Consider the following 20,232-nt stretch of genomic DNA (forward strand, 5'->3'; position numbering starts at 1 on the left):
CCAATATGTTCATAACAGCCTACTTATTATAATAGCCAGAAGCCAGAAAGAACCCAGATGTCCTACAACAGAAAAATGCATTCAGAAAATGTGGTACATTTACACAATGGAATACTACTCTCAGCTATTAAAAACAATGATTTCATAAAATTCTTAAGCAAGGTTCTGGCCCAGAGTCAGATTTAGAGATGGCCCAACAGCATCGAAACTCACAGCCTACCCACAGAGAGCTTAACACCCAGAAACAATCTAACTTCTGAGCCCACAGGCCCACAGATCCACAGGAGAGACAAACTTCAGTCTCAGAGACAAGATAATCTAGCATCTCAGATAACAAGATGGCAAGAGGCAATCACAAGAACCTAAGCAACAAAAACCAAGTCAACATGGCAACATCAGAACCCAGTTTTTGTACCACAGCAATTAGTGGCTATCCCAACATACCAGAAAAACAAGAATTTGATTTAAATCATACTTCATGTTGATAATGAAGGGCCTTGAGAAGCACATGAGTAACTTTCTTAAAGAACTGCAGGAGAACACAGGTAAACAAGTACAAGAGGCCCTTAGAGAGGAAACAAAAATCACTTAAAGAGTTACAGAAAAACACAACTAAACAAGTGAAGGAATTGAAAATAAAAATAGAAACAATGAAGAAATCACAAAAGGAGACAACCCTAGAGATAGAAATCCTAAGAAAAAGATCAGGAGTCATAAATGCAAGCATTACCAACAGAATACAAGAGATGGAAGAGAGAATCTGAGCAGGCAGAAGATACCATAGAAAACATTGACACAACAGTCAGAGAAAATGTGAAAGTAAAAATGTTCCTAACCTAAAACATCCAGGAAATTCAGGACACAATGAGAATAACAAACCTAAGGATAATAGCTATAGAATAGAGTAAAGACTCTCAACTAAAAGGCTCACTAAATATCTTCAAAAATTATAGAAGAAAACTTCCATAACATAAAGAAAATGATAGCCACGAACATACAAGAAGCCTACAAAACTCAAAGTAAATTGGGCCATAATGGTCAAAGCACCAAATATTCAAAACAAATAATATTGAAAGTAGTGAGGGGAAAAGGGTCAAGTAATATATAAAGGCAGACTAATCAGAATTACACCAGACAACTCAACAGAGACTATGAAAGCTAGAAGATCCTGTACAGGCAGAATATAGACTCTAAGAGAAACAAATGCTAGTCCAGTTTACTATATCCATTAAAACTCTTAATCACCATAAATTGAATAACTAAGATATTGCAGGAAAAAAACCAAATTTACACAATATCTGTCCACAAACCCAGCCATACAAAGGATAATAGATGGAAAACTAAAACACAAGGAGAGAAACTACCTTAAATAACTAAGAAAATAAGCCTCTTGCAACAAACCCAAAAAAAGAGAACCACACAAATATAATTCTACCTCTAATAAAAAAATAACAGGAAACAACAATCACTATACCTAAAGATCTTTTAACATCAATAGACTCAATTCCCCAATAAAAAGACATAGATTATCAAACTGGATACATAAACAAGATCTAGCCTTGTACTGCAAAAGACACTCATCTCAGAGACAAAGACAGATACTACCCCAAATTAACAAGCTGGGAAAAAAAACTTTTGAGCAAGTGGTCCCAAGAAACAAGTGGGAGCAGCCATTCTAATATGGAAAACAAATAGATTTTCAACCAAAAGTTATCAAAAAAGATGAGGAAAAACACATTTTACACATCAAAGAAAAATGTATGAAGATGTACACTCAATCCTGAACATCTATGCTCAAACTACAAGAGCACCCACATTCATAAAAGAAACTCTACTAAAGATTAAAGCTTATATTTCACCATACACAATAATAGTGAGAGACTTCAACACAATACTCTCATCAATGGACAGATCATGAGAGAGAAAAATGAACAGAGACACAGTGAAACTAACAGAAATTATGAACCAAATGGATTTAACAGACATCTATAGAACATTTTATCATAAAGCAAAAGAATATAACTTCTTCTCAGCATCACATAGTACATTCTCCAAAACTGACCATATAGTTGACCATGCAGTTGGTCACAAAACAGGCCTCAACGGATACAAGAAGATTGAAATAGTCCCATGCATCCTATCAGATCACCATGGATGAAGGCTGATATTCAATAATAATAAAAAGAAACCTCAACAACAACAGAAAGGCCACATACACATGGAAGCTGAGCAATGATATACTCAATGATAATTTGTTCATGGAAGAAATAAAGAAATTAAAGATTTTTTTTTAGAATTTAAGGAAAATGAAGGTACCACATACCCAAACATATGGAATACAATGAGAGCAGTACTAAGAGAAAAACTCATAGTGCTGAGATCGTCCTAAAAGAAACTGGAGAGAGTATACATTAACAACATGACAGCACACATGAAAGCTCTAGAAAAAAAGAAGCAGATACACCCAAGAGAAGTAGACAGCAGGAAATAATCAAACTCAGAGCCAAAATCAACCAAGTAGAAATAAAAAGAACTATACAAAAAAAAAATCAACAAAACCAGGAGCTGATTCTTTGCAAAAATCAATAAGATTGATAAACCCTTAGCCATACTTAATAGAGGGTGCAGAGAGAATATACAAATTAACAAAAACATAAATGAAAGAGAACACATCACAACAGAAACTGAGGAAATTCAAGACATGATCAGATCCTACTATAAAAGTCAATACTAAACAAAACTGGAAAATCTGAAGAAAATGGACAATTTTCTAGACAGAAACAAGGTACCAAAGTTGAATCACGATCAGATAAACCATCTAAACAGTCCCATAACCTCTAAAGAAATTGAAGCTGTCATCAAAAGCCTCCCAACCCAAAAAAGCCCAAGACGAGATAGGTTCCATGCAGAATTTTATCAGACTTTTATAGAAGACCTAATACCAATAATCGCCAAACTATTTCACAAAATAGAAACACAAGAACACTACTAGACTCATTCTTTGAAGCCACAATTATGGTCATACCTCAACCACACAAAGACCCTTTGAAAAAAGAGAAACTCAGACCAATTTCCCTCATGAACATTTATGCAAAAATACTCAATAAGATTTTTGCCAAATGAATCCAAGAAAACATCGAAAAGATAAATCACTGTGACCATGTAGGCTTCATCCCAGGGATGCAGGAATTATTCAATACATGGAAAATTATCAACTTAATTCACTATATAAACAACTCATTAGATGATCATCTCATTAGTTTCTAAGAAAGCATTTGACAAAATTAAAACTCTTTCATGTCAAAAATTGTGGAAAGATCTGAAACTCAAGGCCTATACATAAACATAATAAAAGCAATATACAGCAAACAAGTAGCCAACAGCAAACTAAATTGAGAGAAACTTGAAGTAATCCCATTAAAATCAAAATAGAAAATGCTGCCCACTCTGTTCCTACCTATTCAAAATAGTACTTGAAATTCTAGCCAAAGTAGTTAAACAACAAAAGGAAGTCAAAGGGATACAAATAGGAAAATAAGAAGCCAAAATATCACTATTTGCAGATGAAATGATAGTATATTTAAATGACCCCAAAATTGCACCAAAGAACTTCTACAACTGATAAACAATTTTAGCAAAGTGACTGGATACAAAATTATTTCAAACAACTCAGTGGCCTTCCTCAACTCAAAGGATAAACAGGCTGAGAAATAATTTAGGAAATCAATGCCATTCACAGTACTCACAAATAATATTAAATAACCTGCTGTGACTTTAACCAAACAAGTAAAATATTTCTATGATAAGAACTTCAAGTGTCTTAAGAAAGAATTGAAGAAGATCTCAGACGATGAAAAGATCTCCCATGCTCATGAATTGAAGGATCAACATGGTAAAAATAGCCATCTTGCCAAAAGAAATCTATAGATTCAATGCAATCCCCACCAAAATTCCAACTTAATTCTTCATAGAGTTAGAAAGATAAAATTTCAAATTCATTCAGAATAACAAAACCCCAGGATATCTAAAGCTATTCTCAACATAAAAGAATTTCCAGGGAATTTACCATCTCTGACCTCAAGCTGTAGTACAGATCAATTGTGATAAAGAAAAAAACTGCATGGTATTGGTACAGAAAAAGGCAGGTAGATCAATAGAACAGAATTGAAGACCCAGAAATGAACCCACACAAGTATGATCACTTGATCTTTGACAAATGAGGTAAAAACATTCAATGGAAAAAAGGACAGCCTCTTCAGCAAATGTTGCTGGTTCAACTGGTAGTCAGCATGCAGAGGGATGCAAATTGATCCATTCTTATCTCCTTGTACAAAGTTCAGTTCCAAGTGTATTAAACACCTCCATATAAAACCAGACACACTGAAACTAGTAGAAGAGAAAGTGGGGAAGAGCTTAGAACACATAGGCACAGGGAAATTTTTCCTGAACATAACACCAATGGAATATGCTCTAAGATCAAAAATCAACAAGTGAGACCTCATGAAACTGCAAAGTTTCTGTAAGGCTAAGAACACTCTCAAGAGGACAAAACAGCAGCCAACAGATTGGGAAAGGATCTTTACCAATTCCACATTTGATAGAGGTCTAATATCCAATATGTACGAAGAACTCAAGAAGTTAGACTCCAGAGAATCAAACAATCCTATTTAAAATGGGGTACAGAGCTAAACAAAGAATTCTCAATTGAGGAATATCAAATGGCTGAGAAGCATCTAAGGAAATGCTCAACATCCTTAGTCACCAGGGAAATGCAAATCAAAACAACCCTGAGATTCCACCTCACACCAGTCAGAATGGCTAAGATAAAAAACACAGATGACAGCAGATGCTGGCGAGGATGTAGAGAAAGTGAAACACTTCTCCACTGTTTGGTCCAGTGAAGGCACATTTTTTCCAGAGTAGGGGAATGCCAAGGTGCTGATGTTGAAAATGTGGTTGGAAGAGAGAGCACCTTCATGGAAGTAAGGGGATGGGAGGGGGAAAAGGAGTGGGGCAAAAGGGGATAACACCCAAAACGTAAATATAAATAATATCCAATAAAAAAGAAATTCTTAGGCAAATGAATGGAACTAGAAAATATCATGAATGAAGTAACCCAATCACAAAATAACACACATGATATGCACTCACCATGTATGATAAGTGGACATTAGCTCAAAACTCAGAATACGCAAGATACAATCCACAGAGCATATGAAGCTCAAGAAGTTTGAAGACCAATGAGTGGATGCTTCTGTCCTTCTTAGAAGAGGGGACAAAATCTTTACAGGAAAAAATATGAAGACAAGTTTAAAACAGAGACTGAAGAAAAGGCCATCCAGAGACTGTCCTATCTGGTGATCCAGCCCATATACAGCCACCAAACCCAGACATTATTGCTGATGCCTAGAAGTGCATGCTGACAGGAGCCTGATATAGCTGTCTCCTGAGAGGCTCTGCCAGAGCCTTAGAAATACAGAGTCAGATGCTCTCAACTAATTATTGGACTGAAAATGGCATCCCCAATTGAGGAGTTTAAAAAATGACTGAAGCTGAAGGGGTTTCCAACTCCATAGGAAGAACAACAATATCAACCAACTCGACACTCCTTACCCCCATAAGCTCACAAGGACTAAACCACCAACTGCTGCAGATGATCCACCAACTGATCCACCAACTGTTGCAGATGACATGGAGAACCAAGAATGTTCACACATGGATCATGGGAATGAAAAGAATATGGTCATTTTAGATGATAGCTTGGCAGCAAAACCAAATGCACTCTTACATGTCATCAAGCAATCGGTTTTCTTGGTATATATTTAAACTGGCTAGAAACTGCTGTTTACACAAAATCTGGGACAGACATATTTATTGAAACTGTTAACATCACTTATCAAAGCCTGGTAGAGACCAAGATCCTTCAGAAAGTGAAACAGAGAAAGTCTAATGCAATTTCAAAATGGAATATTAGTCAATAGCAAACTGAAATGAGCTATCAATCCATAAAAAGATGTTGAGTGTAGACTTATATTTTTCAAAACCTACTTTAAGAAGTGGAAGTAAATGTTTTAGCCTCCCTTCTATCTCACCACATACCAGAAGTGGTGAAAAGAAAGGCTAACAGGAGGCTGTGGACCTGTTTAAAATAGTTCTTTAGAATAAATTCAATCTGTGTTGCCAGAATATCAGTAGTTCAGTTCACACCAATCAACAACATCAGCTTGATCCACTTGACATAATTCATGAACCAGCAACATGGTTTGATCCAAAAGAAACCCCAAGGCTTTACCAATCTTCCCCAGTCCAAGAAGTGGCAAGAGGCCATACGAAGTTCTTTGATGTGTTTCTCTCTAACAAGTCATGACAAACAAAGATCAGCAAAAAGTGGCAAGGTGAACCAATTCCAGACAGCACTGTCCACTGTTTGTTGGATTATATTTACATTCTTTCCTAACATCATGTGTTCTCTCAAACATCCACTCTAGCAAAACATCACATACCCATTTTCTTTCTTTTATTAGAAACTCTGTATTTACATTTGAGATGTTATCCTTTTGCTCCTGCCCTGCTCCCCTCCCCCTCCACTTGTCTTCACAAAGGTGCATTTCCTCCTAATCACCCTCTCCACCCCATTGCCTTGGCATTCCCCTACACTGGGAAAATGTGCCCTCCCTGGATCAAATGCCTCTTCTCACATTGATTCCAGACTGCTATCTTCAGCTGCATATGCAATTGGATCAATAGGTCTCTCAGTGTGTGCTCAATGGTTGGTGTTTTAGTCCAGGTAAGTTTTGGAGGGTTTGGTTGGTTGATAATGTTTTTCTTCCTATGAGGTTGCATCCCCTTCCAGTTCCTTCAGTCCTTTAGCACCTTCATTAGGGTCCATGTGTTCAGTCCAATGGTTAGCTGCAAGCATGCTCAGCTGTATCTGTATGACTCTGGTAGAGCCCCCAAGGAGACATCTCTGTCTGGGTCTTGCCAGTAAGTACTTCTTGGTATCAGTAATACTGCTTGGATTTGGCACATGCCCCTTTTCTAAGCTGCTTCCAGAAAATACTGACATATGTGCATCAGCACAATCATCCTCTCATAAGACAATTCCCAGAAACTCATCAGATGCCACAAGTGAATCACTTAAGAAACCAGAAAATTCCACTTCAACCGAGAAAACTTCAGAACAAATTCATCACAGAAGACAAACTGAAAAACTCTTACTATGTAACATTTTGAAAAGAAGGCCAAATCATGCAGACAGTAAAAGTGGTCAGTGACTTCAAGATACTCAGAAAGGGATAGGAGGATAAGGAAATAGATTTTGAAGAGTTGGTATCAGAGGAACTACTTAGTTGTATGATCAAATAGATGAATGTCATAATAAATTAATTCAAGCTTATATAATGTAGAGTATATATAGGTAATGGACTCAGTAAAAGGGAATTCATTAATATTGAAGATCAATTAGTTAAAATAAATCAAACAATCATAGGGGATTGCAGTGAAGATTGTTGTACACAGATGTAGAAGTTCTCCATGCCGTTAATATTTTCCCTGTGGATTTAAAATTACTTAAAACTAATATTTGCATAGAAAAAATACCCTGAAAAATCTGTTTCAGTGTTATGAGAACAGAGCATAGTATTATTTGATATTTGATGACAAATGAATCTTTGAGTTGATTCATGTCCATTATGACTTGACAATTGTGACTATTCAGGAGTGGATCATCTTTGCAGTACAGAATGCAAAGTAAAGAAACATATGGCCCTTAGTCTTCTTCACTTTAAAATTTACATTGATCACAATTTTAAATATGAAAAATAAAACATTCAAAATATGTAATAAGACTTGCTATACCTTGGAGATCAAAAATTTTAAACAGAAGAAAAATGCTACCCAAAATAATAGAAAATATTGACAGATCAGGGTAACTTAAAATTAGTAACTTTTTTCTCACAAAGACACCATAATAAGGTTAAAGTAGAAGGGATGGGGTGAGAAAATTTACAATATGCATATGTAAACAGGTATCATAATAAGAATATATGTCTTTTGCAGACCAAGCCACAGGCAAATACCTCAGAGAGACAAATTTATGCAATACCTCAACATCTGAGTGGTCAACAAGCATGAGAAAGTTTACATAATTTTATTAACCACCAGAGAAGTGCTAATAAATGGGCACCATGATATCCTCACTCAGTAAAGTGGTTAAAACTGAAAAGACAGCATCAAATGTTGACAAGATTATGGAGCAACTGGAATCAGCATGTGTTTCTGGAACAACTTTTTCACATTGTTGGGAATGGATCTAAATCCACTGAGTGCAACAGGCAAGCATTCTACAATTGAACTGTACTTATATCCACAGATTTTAAAGAAGCGTCTATGAGACAATGACCCACTATATATTCTATACTGTTCTTGAGCTTGTGATAACTGGTGTATCTTCCCAGAGATGAAAAAACTACAGGGATGAACCACCATGGGCATCTCAGTACATCATCTAATTTTGGAAACCATTTCACAGTGTTTGCTAAAGCTAAATGTATTTTCACACTTGGACATACACCAAGAAACTCTGAAACATGTGTGTGTGTGTGTGTGTGTGTGTGTGTGTGTGTGTGTGTGTGTGTGTGTGTGTTTATACATAGGACATGTGAATAACTGTTTATAGGAGTTCTAGTCAAAATTCAAGCCTGGGCCTCAATGTAGTGGTGCATGACTTAAATTACAGCACTCAGGAGGCAGATGCAGGCAGGTCTTTGTGAGCTACAGGTCAGCCTGCTCTACAGAGTGAGTTCCAGGACATCCAGCACTATGTGGAGAGACCTTGTTTCAAAAACAAACAAATAAAACTCAAGCATGGAAACATCAAATGTTTCTTATGTGGAGTATATGCAGACAAATAATAACACAAGCACATGGGGGAATGATACAAACACGGAAAACACATGGGTGCGCTTACCATGGAAAATGCTAGTGAAGGAAAATACTACAGCAGAGAAACACAATATTTATTCATCTAGAGTTTGTTTATTGGACTATATTAACTTGGTGACTGTTGTTCTGAACACTTAATATTGTTCTCCTTTTTATACATGTTACACTTCGATCAAAAGGTATTTGGGAATATTGAAATATTTTGTAGATATACATTGCATTAAATTAATGTATTCAAAAAGTCTTTACGATCAATGTGCTATTCCTTTCGTCTAAAAAGTTAGATTCACTGAAAATTAATGCAGCAAATGTGTTGGAACTTATGTTTTCGAAGAAATGAACAATAAGAGAGGGATACTCCTGTATCTTAAAAGATGTTTAAACACAGCAAGGCTGAACTGAGAACAGGGTGGAGAACTATGTGCAACCCTAAAATAGTACACACGGTGGCGCTGCGGTCTAAGGATTTGTATAAAGAGATTCCCAAGGTGTCCAAGACGCCATTCCTGGGATTCAGAATGCTGAATGTTCCCCGAAAATAAAGGCATTTACGTAAGATCTGTATGAAAGGACTCCTGAAAGCAATCCAGTAAGGTTTATCAGAGATTAATTCACTAAAACATCTGTGTGATTGAAATTGACAAGATTTAGAAGCACTGCCCTTTGGATCGTATTTCAACAATGGAGAGAGCTCTAGCAAAAATTCCGGAGGAAAGGCAAGTGGTTTTTCTTGCTACATTGTTGCTATTGTGGGTGGCTTGCTCTGAGGCAATTAGCTATTCCATGCCAGAAGAAACGGAGAGTGGCTACTTAGTAGCTAACCTGGCAAAAGATCTGGGGTTCAGGGTTGGGGAAATGGCCACTAGAGGGGCACGAATCCATCACAGAGGAAACAGGGACCTCTTGCAGCTGGATTTACAAACAGGAAATTTGCTCCTGAAGGAAAAACCAGATCGCGAGGCACTGTGCGGGGTGACAGAACCCTGTGTGCTGCACTTCCAAATTATACTGGAAAACCCCGTGCAGTTCTTTCAAACCGACCTGCAGCTTACAGATATAAATGATCATTCTCCAGAGTTCCCTGACACAGAAATGCTCCTAAAAATTCAAGAAAGCGCCCAGCCAGGGACTGTGTTTCCTCTGAAGGCAGCTCAGGACTCTGACATAGGGAGCAACGCTGTTCAGAACTACACAGTCAGTCCGAACCTGCATTTCCATGTGGTTACTCACAGCCGCTCAGATGGCAGGAAATACCCAGAGCTGGTGCTGGACAGAGCCCTGGACAGGGAGGAGCAGCCTGAGCTCACTTTAATCCTCACTGCTCTGGATGGGGGTGCTCCGCCCAAGTCTGGAACTACCACGGTTCGAATTGAAGTCCTGGACATCAATGATAATGCTCCTCAATTTTTACAGTCACTCTATGCGGTGGAGGTCCCTGAGAACACCCCACTCAATGCCTTAGTTGTCACAGTCTCTGCCAGAGATTTAGATGCTGGGATACATGGCAATGTAGCCTACTCTCTGTTTCAAGATGGTGGAGGTTCTCAACCATTTGTAATAGATGAAATCACAGGAGAAATTCGTCTTAAAGGGGTGTTGGATTTTGAAGCAACTCCTTATTATAACATGGAAATTGTAGCCACAGACAGTGGAGGTCTTTCAGGAAAATGCAGTGTGTCCATACAGGTGGTGGATGTGAATGACAATGCCCCTAAACTCACCATATCATCGCTCACTAGTTCCATCCCAGAAAATGCTCCTGAAGCTGTAGTTGCTGTTTTTAGTGTTTCTGACCCAGACTCTGGAGACAATGGAAGGATGGTTTGTTCTATTCAGAATGAACTTCCATTTCTTTTGAAACCCACATATGAGAATTACTACACTTTAGTGACAGAGGGGCCACTGGACAGAGAGAGCAGAAGAGATTACAACATCACCATCACAGTCTCCGACCTGGGCACACCCAGGCTCACAACCCAGCACACCATAACAGTGCAGGTGTCTGACATCAATGACAACGCCCCTGCCTTCACCCAAACCTCCTACACCCTGTTGGTCCACGAGAACAACAGCCCTGCCCTGCACATAGGCACCATCAGCGCCACAGACTTAGACTCGGGCTCCAATGCGCACATCACATACTCGCTGCTGCCATCGAAAAACCTACAACTGTCTCTTGCTTCACTGGTCTCCATCAATGCAGACAATGGGCAGCTGTTCATCATCAGGGCACTGGACTACGAGGTCCTGCAGGCTTTCGATTTCTACGTGGGTGCCACAGACCATGGATCTCCTCCGCTCAGCAGCCAGGCTCTGGTGCGCGTGGTTGTGCTGGATGACAATGACAACGCGCCCTTCGTGCTCTACCCATTGCAGAATTCCTCTGCACCCTGCACTGAGCTGCTGCCCAGGGCTGCAGAGCCTGGATATCTGGTCACCAAGGTGGTGGCTGTGGATCGCGACTCTGGCCAGAATGCCTGGCTGTCTTTCCAGCTGCTCAAGGCCACGGAGCCCGGGCTGTTCAGTGTGTGGGCTCACAATGGCGAGGTGCGCACCACCAGGCTGCTGAGCGAGCGCGATGTGCCCAAGCACAGACTGCTGCTGTTGGTCAAGGACAATGGGGATCCTCCACGCTCTGCCAGTGTCACTCTGCATGTGTTACTTGTGGATGGCTTCTCTCAGCCCTACCTGCCTCTGCCTGAGGTGGCGCGTGACCCCTCACAAGAGGAAGACTTGCTCACTATGTATCTGGTTGTTGCCTTGGCTTCTGTGTCTTCCCTGTTCCTCCTGTCTGTGCTATTTTTCGTGGGGGTGAGGTTGTGCAGGAGGGCCAGAGAGGTCTCTCTGGGTGCCTGCTCTGTGCCCGAGGAACGCTTTCCTAGCCACTTGGTGGACGTCAGTGGTATGGGGACATTGTCCCAGAGTTACCAATATGAGGTGTGTCTGACAGGAGATTCTGGGACAACAGATTTCAAATTCTTGAACCATCATTCCCAATAATGTTCTTCAGGAATCCTAGCCAAATTTCAATTTTAGGGTCATCTAGGATTTGGTACTGAAGTAAGAAGTAGTTTCTTGGTTATTAACATTTTCCTTTTCATTTAATAATTTTTCCTTGTGACAGTATATTTCTATGTTGATTTTTTCATAATTTCTAATGGTGTATTTTTTTTCTTTCATTACTTTAATTTCTTATTTTTATTTCTGTGTGTCATATTTTATTAATCCAATTTTATTGCATGCTTTCCTTCACCAATTTGTTAAGGAAATGAGTAATTTTGCTGTTTCTATGGTCATTTCAAATACTGTTTATAGGAGTCATTTCTTCCTTTGCATTTATGGTTATATTGTGAAATCTACCCACTTCGAATTGTATCATGTTGAAGCTATGCATATATTGTGCTACACGGTATTCATTTTGTTTTTAACTTTCACTGCTGTGCACTAACTGTGCTAAGTACAATGTTCATTGGGACATTTTCAGAGTTTCGCGTACCACACCATGATAACATTCACCTGATTACCACCTCCTATGATTCCACTGTCTTCTCCCCATCCGTCTCCTAAAAACCCCACTTTGCTTTCATGTGCTTCTCATGTTAGAGTGCGATGATTGAGCCCAAGTGATCTGCACTTTCATTTATTTCTGAAAAAGCCAATTTCATTCTTCTTGGTGCCAGAGCAAAGTAACTCCATCGTGCATGTGTGTCCCCCCCCCCCGCCCCCGGGCCTATTATCTATAACGAGAAAACAGCTCTGTCTACCGCTGATGAAGTCTGAACAAACACAGTCATTATCATATTTTACAGGTTTCGTACACAAACTGCAGTACCTTCTAATTTGTCACTTTTGGTGACTATTACAATTATTATTTCAAGGCTTTATTTGCTTATATACCATCATATATTGCTACTAAAATGTACCAGAAATGGCCTTTCTTTATTTACTTAAGCCACTGCAAGTCAAGTAGTGTGCTTTCATTTTGTATGAGCAGACATTTAACGAGGCGTGTGTTTGTTTGAAAAGTAGAATTGTAAATTGTGAATGTAAATGAGCACACGTTAAACTATCAACAGCATGTGCAGGTGAATGGCTTTCAAGTGTTTTAGTCATTTTATTATTAACACTTACTAGCTATAAATACAGTGCCTCAGGGCAAATAATTTTCTTGATTCCTATGAAGTTTCCTCTCATCCTGTTTCATTCTGTCATGATGTAGGATTATTTGGGGATGAAAACTGTCAATCCACAGCAGTATTCTACCTACAACTTTGTAATTAAGTGGCATGAAAATATAAACTATATTGTGGGGAAAAGATTATTGTTTGGAATATTTGAATTTTATACATCAAAAAATAACATATGGAAGCAGCCAAAACCACAGAAAGAAAATTTAATTTTGTTTTCATTAATTAAGACCTTTATTAACAAGGTGCTTGCAGTTTGTTGACAGTTTTTTTAAAAATCAAGTTGTAAATTTTATTACAAATTAAAAATGAATTTCTTAAAAATCTCAACTTGAACACACATGAAACAATTTAAAAAACCATCAAAGGTGTACTAAGAAAATCCAGGCCTTTTTTTTTTTCTTAAAAACACGATTGTCATTACCACAAAGAGACATCTTTAGGTAAAAATAATAAAAACTCTATGCTGCATAGATAATGCAGATAGTTCTAGCTTAGCTGGTCAATGGGCAAAAAGCAAGCACTTAAGGTCTTCATCTCCAATCTTCATTCATTTCTTATTGCTGGAATTTTATATTCATTTCTCCTTGTTGAATGACCAAACCCAGATGATGTTAGAAATGGTAAACCAGCATTTCCTCAGCCCCACCCTGCCCAGCCTCGGGAGCTGACACATTTTGTCTCTTTGCCATTGTGTGGTTTAGGATTCTCTGGGTGTCTGCGTTGGTAATTCAAGTTGTGGCCATACCGATGTTGAGGTGGATGCTGACCTTGGTTCTCCTTGTTTTTTTTTTTTTTTTTTTTTTTTTTGGTCCTCTTCATTGCCATCCTCTTTAGGCTGACTTTGGCAAGCAGGCTCCCCTGTGGAATTGTGGTCTGTATCCCCGATACATTTTCTGTCTCACTGGTCTACCCTGCTCTCCTGCACCCTGATTGTCAGAACCCTCCACCACTTCTTGCACAGGGGGGTTGGAATGCTGTGGTCGGCGCTCATAGGGTCTTCACATGTAGTAAGGTGGGAACCTTCGCCTGCGATAGGGCCGGCGTTGTTGGGTTTGGCCTTCGGGAGCACTTTCCGATCCCTCGTTCTTTTCCCCACTCTCACTATTCTGGTAATTTTGCTGGTAATTGTGTGGAGGACCCCTACGATGTGGATAGCGTCTCTAATGGTTACGATCTATCGCTTATTTACTGCCTTGAACTGGAACTCCACCAAGACCTGGAACATTTGCTGCCTCTGCACCCTTTTCTCCTTCAACAACATCGAAGTCCACAGTCTCCCCATCTCCTACACTGTGAAGGTACTTCCTGGGGTTATCTTTATGGCAGTCTGGTGTACAAATATGTCTTCCTTGGTGTCATTCCTGTTGATGAAACTGTATCCGTTCCTTACATAGAACCATTTTACTGTTCCCAAAACCTTCATTGCAATGACCTTCTTGTTCTCACCAGTGGGTACCACCATGTGGGGCCACCCAGGGCCACCACTTCCCACGCCATTGCCTGGGAAGATGGACTCGATGTCTGCGTTCCTCAGGGCAGCGGTGGGGATGGCAGGCAGCTGCTGGTTCCCAGCCTTGCTGCTCCTGGTTGTTGTAATGGTGATTGTGGCCTGCCGCGATGGCTAAGGTGTGGCCTGTGGGCCGCGGTTCCTTCCAGGTGTGATAGTGAATAGGCAGGTGGTGGCGGTGGGGACTCTCAGGGTTCTCTGGGGGTCCACTCTTCGCTCCTGCTACCGATCAAACTCTAAATTTTTAAATTGTTACATGACAAATTATTTTTTGGTTAAATTTATTTAAAATTTTTTGTTTTCATGTTTTGTTGTCCGGATGTATCTATCTAGTATTAAAATGTTACTGTCTACAAGAAAATAATTGAATCTGTAGATATTTGAATAGTTTGGGAAACTCTGGAAAGACAACACTTTAGGATTAACGTGCTCCCTAACATCAGTAAGTTCAGCTGTATAGTTATAACCACATTTAAGTTCTCTCGGGAGTGGGAAAAGCACCTTCCATCCTGAACCTCCCTCGCACCAAACATTTATCTAAATGAGCAAGAGTGAAATCTGAATAATCAGAAGAAAACCTTTCTGTTCAGCCCAAATGCTTTGTATAAAAATTTTATTTGAATTCTTCAACTTTTTATACTTATCTTCATTTTCATGGACATTATGTGATTCATATATAATAATTATTGTTGGGAGGCACTATACCATATGATATCAGACTGAAGATGGAAGAGCTATATGATAGTGATCCATTTACAACTTGAAAAACAAGTGATGAGATTACTATGAGTAGGAGAGAGAGGGGACAGGGAGAGGGGGAGGGGGAGGGAGGAAGAGGGAGGGGGCAGAGAGAGAAAGGGGTCAGGGGAGAGGGAGAGAGGAGAAGGAAGGAGAAGGGGAGGGGAAAGGGGAGGGAGGAATAGGGAGAGGAAGGAGAGAGAGAAAGGGGGAGGGGGAGAGGGAGAGGGAGAGAGGAGGGAGAGGGAGGGAGGAAGAGAGAGGGAGGAAGAGCATTCAGGACCTGGGGTATGCATTTTATCACTAATATAAGTCCCCAGCTCCAGATCCAAAGAGTAATTTAATTTGTGGATGGTTTATATTCATATGTTGATAAAATGTGCAGAAAATTTCCAAGCCAGAGAGATAAGCTTAAATTTGTAGACAAAGGAGTCTCTGCTCAAATTAATTTTTCCCCTGCAATTAGAAATCATTTATCCATTTATTTGCCTTGCTTTTTAAAACCATTGCTATTACTTATTTTGGAGATAAGTTTTTTATTCAGTTCTCTCTGTGTAGCCTAGGCTGGCCTCCAGGTCTGCTCCTGAGGTCTGGGATCATGGCTGTACCACACCTGCTTCCCAAGACCTCTTTATATGGATATTTTATTGAGTGCAGGACTCAGGGGCAGTACTGTACATACAAAACTAACTATTCTTGCACTTTAGAGCACTTTACAAACTGCAAGTCTGATATCAGTAAAAGAGATGACTATGTCTATCAGTTCTCTAGTGATAAGGTCACTAATGTATAAGTTGCTATTACTGATATTACAGTATTTAAAGAGAAAGCTAAAACAAAATTTGGATTCCCTTACTGCTAAGTAACTTCAGTAAATGCTACATAATCTCATGATGCTGTTTTGTTTTTATTCATAGTTGAGCAGAATGCACGTAATGCAATGCTTCATTCAAGACAGGTGTTCACTCTGTACTCATTGAATAATTAACTTGTGCTCTTCTAGAGGTCCTGAGTTCAAATCCCAGCAACCACATAGTGGCTCACAGCCATCTGTAATGGGATCTGATGCCCTCTTCTGAATGCAGCTACAGTGTATTCATATAAATAAAACAATAAATAAATTTAAAAACAGAAACATCAAGGAGATCAATGAATTTTCTGGGGACTAAAGATTTATCTCAAAATTGTCTGCACATCAAACTTCAAAAGAACTATCTATACTCAGAAAGGAACAAAATTTAATTTTGTCAGAATAACACCAATCTCTATAGACCTATTGTTTTATTTAAATCTCCAAGAGTCAAGAAATACATTAATCGGCCTTCTGGAGTGGCGCTGCTTGGTCGGGCGGCTGGGTGAGGGTTGCTGGTGTCGCGTTTGAAGAGAACTGCGAGTCTCTTTGGCATATCCCATCGCTGGGATACCAGCTACAATGAGTACTGCCCAGGAGCCTCATCCGTAGGGGTGAAACGTTCAGCTTTCCCCGACGACGATCTTGTATCCACCAATTGGGAGGCAGCAGACTTGGACAATGAAGAAAGCAAAAGTTCTTGAGACTTATGGGTGCAGGAAAGAAAGAACACACTGATCATCTTGCTATAGGAGATCACAAATCAACATCTCACTTCCGAACAGGGGAAGAAGACAGTAGAATTAATGAAGAGCTGGAGTCTCAGTACCAGCAGAGCATGGACAGTAAACTGTCAGGACTGTACCGGCGGCACTGCGGGCTCGGCTTCAGTGAGGTAGAAGATCATGATGGAGAAGGTGACATGGCTGGAGATGACAATGAGGACGACTCTCCTGATGCTGAGAATCCAGATGACTCAGACAGTGATTCTGAGTCTGAGGAGTCTGCAGAAGAGCTTCATGCTGCTGAGCGTCCTGATGACACAGAAGACCCGAAGAGAAAAAAAAAAAAAAGATGGGAAGAGCAACTATAAGATGATGTTTTTCAAGTCCAGTGGCTCATAACTCCCAAACACTTAGTCTTTGCATTAAAAGTAAATCTTATTGTTATAATGCACAGTGGAGGACTGCCTATAGAGCACAGACCTTTGTATTATATTTTTTTAAAAAGGCTTTTTTATATAACCACAAAGAGTGCTTGCTTTCAAATGCCACGGGTTACATTTCTCCGGGCATGACAATAACCATTTTTGTAAAGAGTCAGAGTTGTATAAAATGAGAGATAAATACTGTACTCAGCTTCCTTTCATATTAGCACCATCAGCCCTCTCTCCACCGTTTGCCCTGTAGGTACATTGTGGGGGACACTTGCTTTGTCTGTGGTAGCTCTTTCAGGTTCATCTTTTGGGTTGTTCCTATCTTCCTCTTATGTGACTCATTTGATACTGTGACGTGCTCCCTCGATTCTGCTGTGTTGAAGTGGACCTGTCCATCGTGGAGTGGCTGCTGCCAGCCATGCTGCAGACCATGGTTGACAGTCCTGGTGCAGGTTTTTCAGGTAGTAGGGAATCTCTGTGTTTGAGGGGAAGCCCTGCACCCATCTCATCTGTTTCCCATGGCCTTAGTCTTCCTCGGTGATGATGTTTTGTCAGCTGTTTGCCTTCTTTCGGATGCTCCTTCGTACTGTCCTGGCCTTAATAGTCTTTAAAAGAGAGGTTGGTGGTCTCATGGTAGTTTCTACTCAGATCTCAGGGGATCCGAGCCTTAATCAAGAAGGTTGGCTCACACACGGGTTCGATTCCACTCTTAAAGTTGCATTTGAGCTGGGTCCAAAGGCTTTGTGGCTTAAAGTTCTGCATTTGATTTATGAAGTCAATACCTTAGATGTTGTCTCCTTCATAGCTGTTATGGTGTCTGTTATGACATGAGGCCTGTGAGAATATTTTTTTAAGTAATTGATAAGTGAAGACCACATGGTAATGCATGACTTCAATCTCAGCACTTTGAAGACAGAAAGTGGTGAGGCTCTGTCAGTTTGAAGCCAGCTTGACTTATATAGCGAGTTCCAGAACAGCTAGAGCTACACAGAGAAACCCTGTCTCAAAACAAGAAAACAACACACAGGGAAAGTCGTGAAGCCTTCATATTGGCAAAAATGTGCAAATTTGATGATGACCACCAACAGTAATATACAATCCCAAATTTCCATTCTGAATGAGTGCTTGATACTTTTAGACTCTAGACATGAAGGAAATTAACTTGGTATCTCAAATATAATTCCCACCTCCTAAAACCATATATCTACCATTACTGTTCTAATAACAGATCAGAGCAGCAACTACTTATCAAAACATTCTGTGACAGTGAACTGTGACCAAACCAGGCAAATATAATGAAGGGAAAGAAAATTATACAGCCATTTGGTTTTTTACTGTTGATGAGAAAATTCTCAAGAACATCTTAGCAAACTGACAGCAATAACAGATGAAATTGCGCATCATGTCTACAAAGGATTTATTGAGAAACAAAATTGTTTCAACACACAGAAATCAATACTGACATATTACTTCTATAGAAAAAAAAATGAATGGCAAAGCCACAGAACTTCTTAATAAATGTAGAAAAGCATTTTAGTAAAATCTAATATTTAGAAAAATAAAACACAGAACTATTGATACTTAGAGATGATGAAGGCTTTGCATATTCAAAATCATAAGTAATCTACAAGAGTGCCAGCACTAATGAGCAAATCTGGCAGCTAGGAAGAATACAAGATCGTCCCAAATCAGTTAAATCTGTATGTTACCACTGGGCATATCTAAAATGAAATAAATGTCCCTTGGAGTAAAGGGTGCAAGAGGCTTAGAAAAGAAGCAGATGGGGAAATAGATTAACTTCATACAGAATATTAGACAACATTAAAGGAAATTATGGAAGGCCTATATAAAGAGGAAGTGTGTGGGTGGTGAAAGACTCTGTGTTGTAAAGGTTTCCCTCTAACTAGTTTATGACTTAATGGAATCCTTACCAGGCTACCAGCTTGCTTTTCTCTTAGAAGGTACCAAGATGTCTCTAAATTTTTCATGTGAAAATGAAAGAACTCCCGAATAGCCAAAACAATATTGAAAAAAAAGGAAGAAATTTGAAGAAATAAATTTCCTGGTTTTAAGGAATACTCTAAGTTTGAAAGCAGATATTTGGATGATTTATGCACTAAATAAATAAAGAAAATTCTATTTAAATAGACCCGGGAGAGAGTTGTTAGCTATTGTCTTAAATTGCATCAAAATTCATAATGTCACAGTACTTTGAAATATTTTAGTCTTGAAAGGTTTGTCAATCTTAAACCTTAGCTTGTTTTCAAGAGCATAAACCATTTGGTTTGTATCTGTTTCAATCAGGCAGTCAGCTAATGAATTAGATTACGCAACTGTATATGTGCATAGAGTGTTCGAAAAGGTAATTCCCTCTGTAATAATTTACAATAAATTCCATAAATTCTTGATATTAACTGTAAATCTTTAATATTTTCTCACTGTGGAGAAAGTACTTTTAAAATGCTATCTTGTTTTGTTTAACTAATTATTCAGATCTTACATTTATGCGAAGACTAGCTTTTCCAGCTTTGTTTTCTCGATTTCTCTCTGCATCATATTAGATAACTATATTGATTATGTAATTTTAAGCAATAATGACATTGATAAGAACATTTGCATATACTTTTTAAAGGACAATTTGAAAATTTTGAAGAAGTGTTTGGGTGTTTGACTTGAAAATAGAACTGTGTGAACTTATCAAAGTGGACGCAGGGTGGCGCTGCAGGCTAACATTATGAATTAAAGTGCTAAAATACCCGGAATCGCTTGTTGAAATACAGAACAAAAGACACAGGCAAGAGCTTGGCAGACATTACTGAGCTAAGAAAGGGACTGGGCAAAGATATAC

At 39.1% G+C, this 20,232-nt stretch overlaps 1 protein-coding gene and 2 pseudogenes across 3 annotated transcripts; 2 read left to right on the forward strand and 1 right to left on the reverse strand.

The window, feature by feature from the left end:
* Positions 1–9,624: 9,624 nt before the first annotated feature.
* Positions 9,625–11,943, forward strand: LOC308423134 (protocadherin beta-6; the record flags this gene model as incomplete). The annotated part of the gene is made up of 1 exon (XM_080919777.1): positions 9,625–11,943. One exon carries the CDS (start codon positions 9,625–9,627, stop codon positions 11,941–11,943), a length of 2,319 nt encoding a protein of 772 aa, XP_080775903.1.
* A 1,826-nt stretch (positions 11,944–13,769) lies between these two features.
* On the reverse strand, positions 13,770–14,595 carry LOC308423777 (Y-box-binding protein 1-like; annotated as a pseudogene). Its single transcript has one exon. The product of its transcript is annotated as a Y-box-binding protein 1-like (transcript).
* A 2,215-nt stretch (positions 14,596–16,810) lies between these two features.
* On the forward strand, positions 16,811–17,352 carry LOC308423136 (small acidic protein-like; annotated as a pseudogene). Its single transcript has one exon. The product of its transcript is annotated as a small acidic protein-like (transcript).
* Positions 17,353–20,232: the final 2,880 nt, after the last annotated feature.

The sequence above is a fragment of the Micromys minutus genome, assembly GCF_963924665.1.
Source record: "Micromys minutus genome assembly, chromosome: 8".
Lineage (NCBI taxonomy): Eukaryota > Metazoa > Chordata > Mammalia > Rodentia > Muridae > Micromys > Micromys minutus.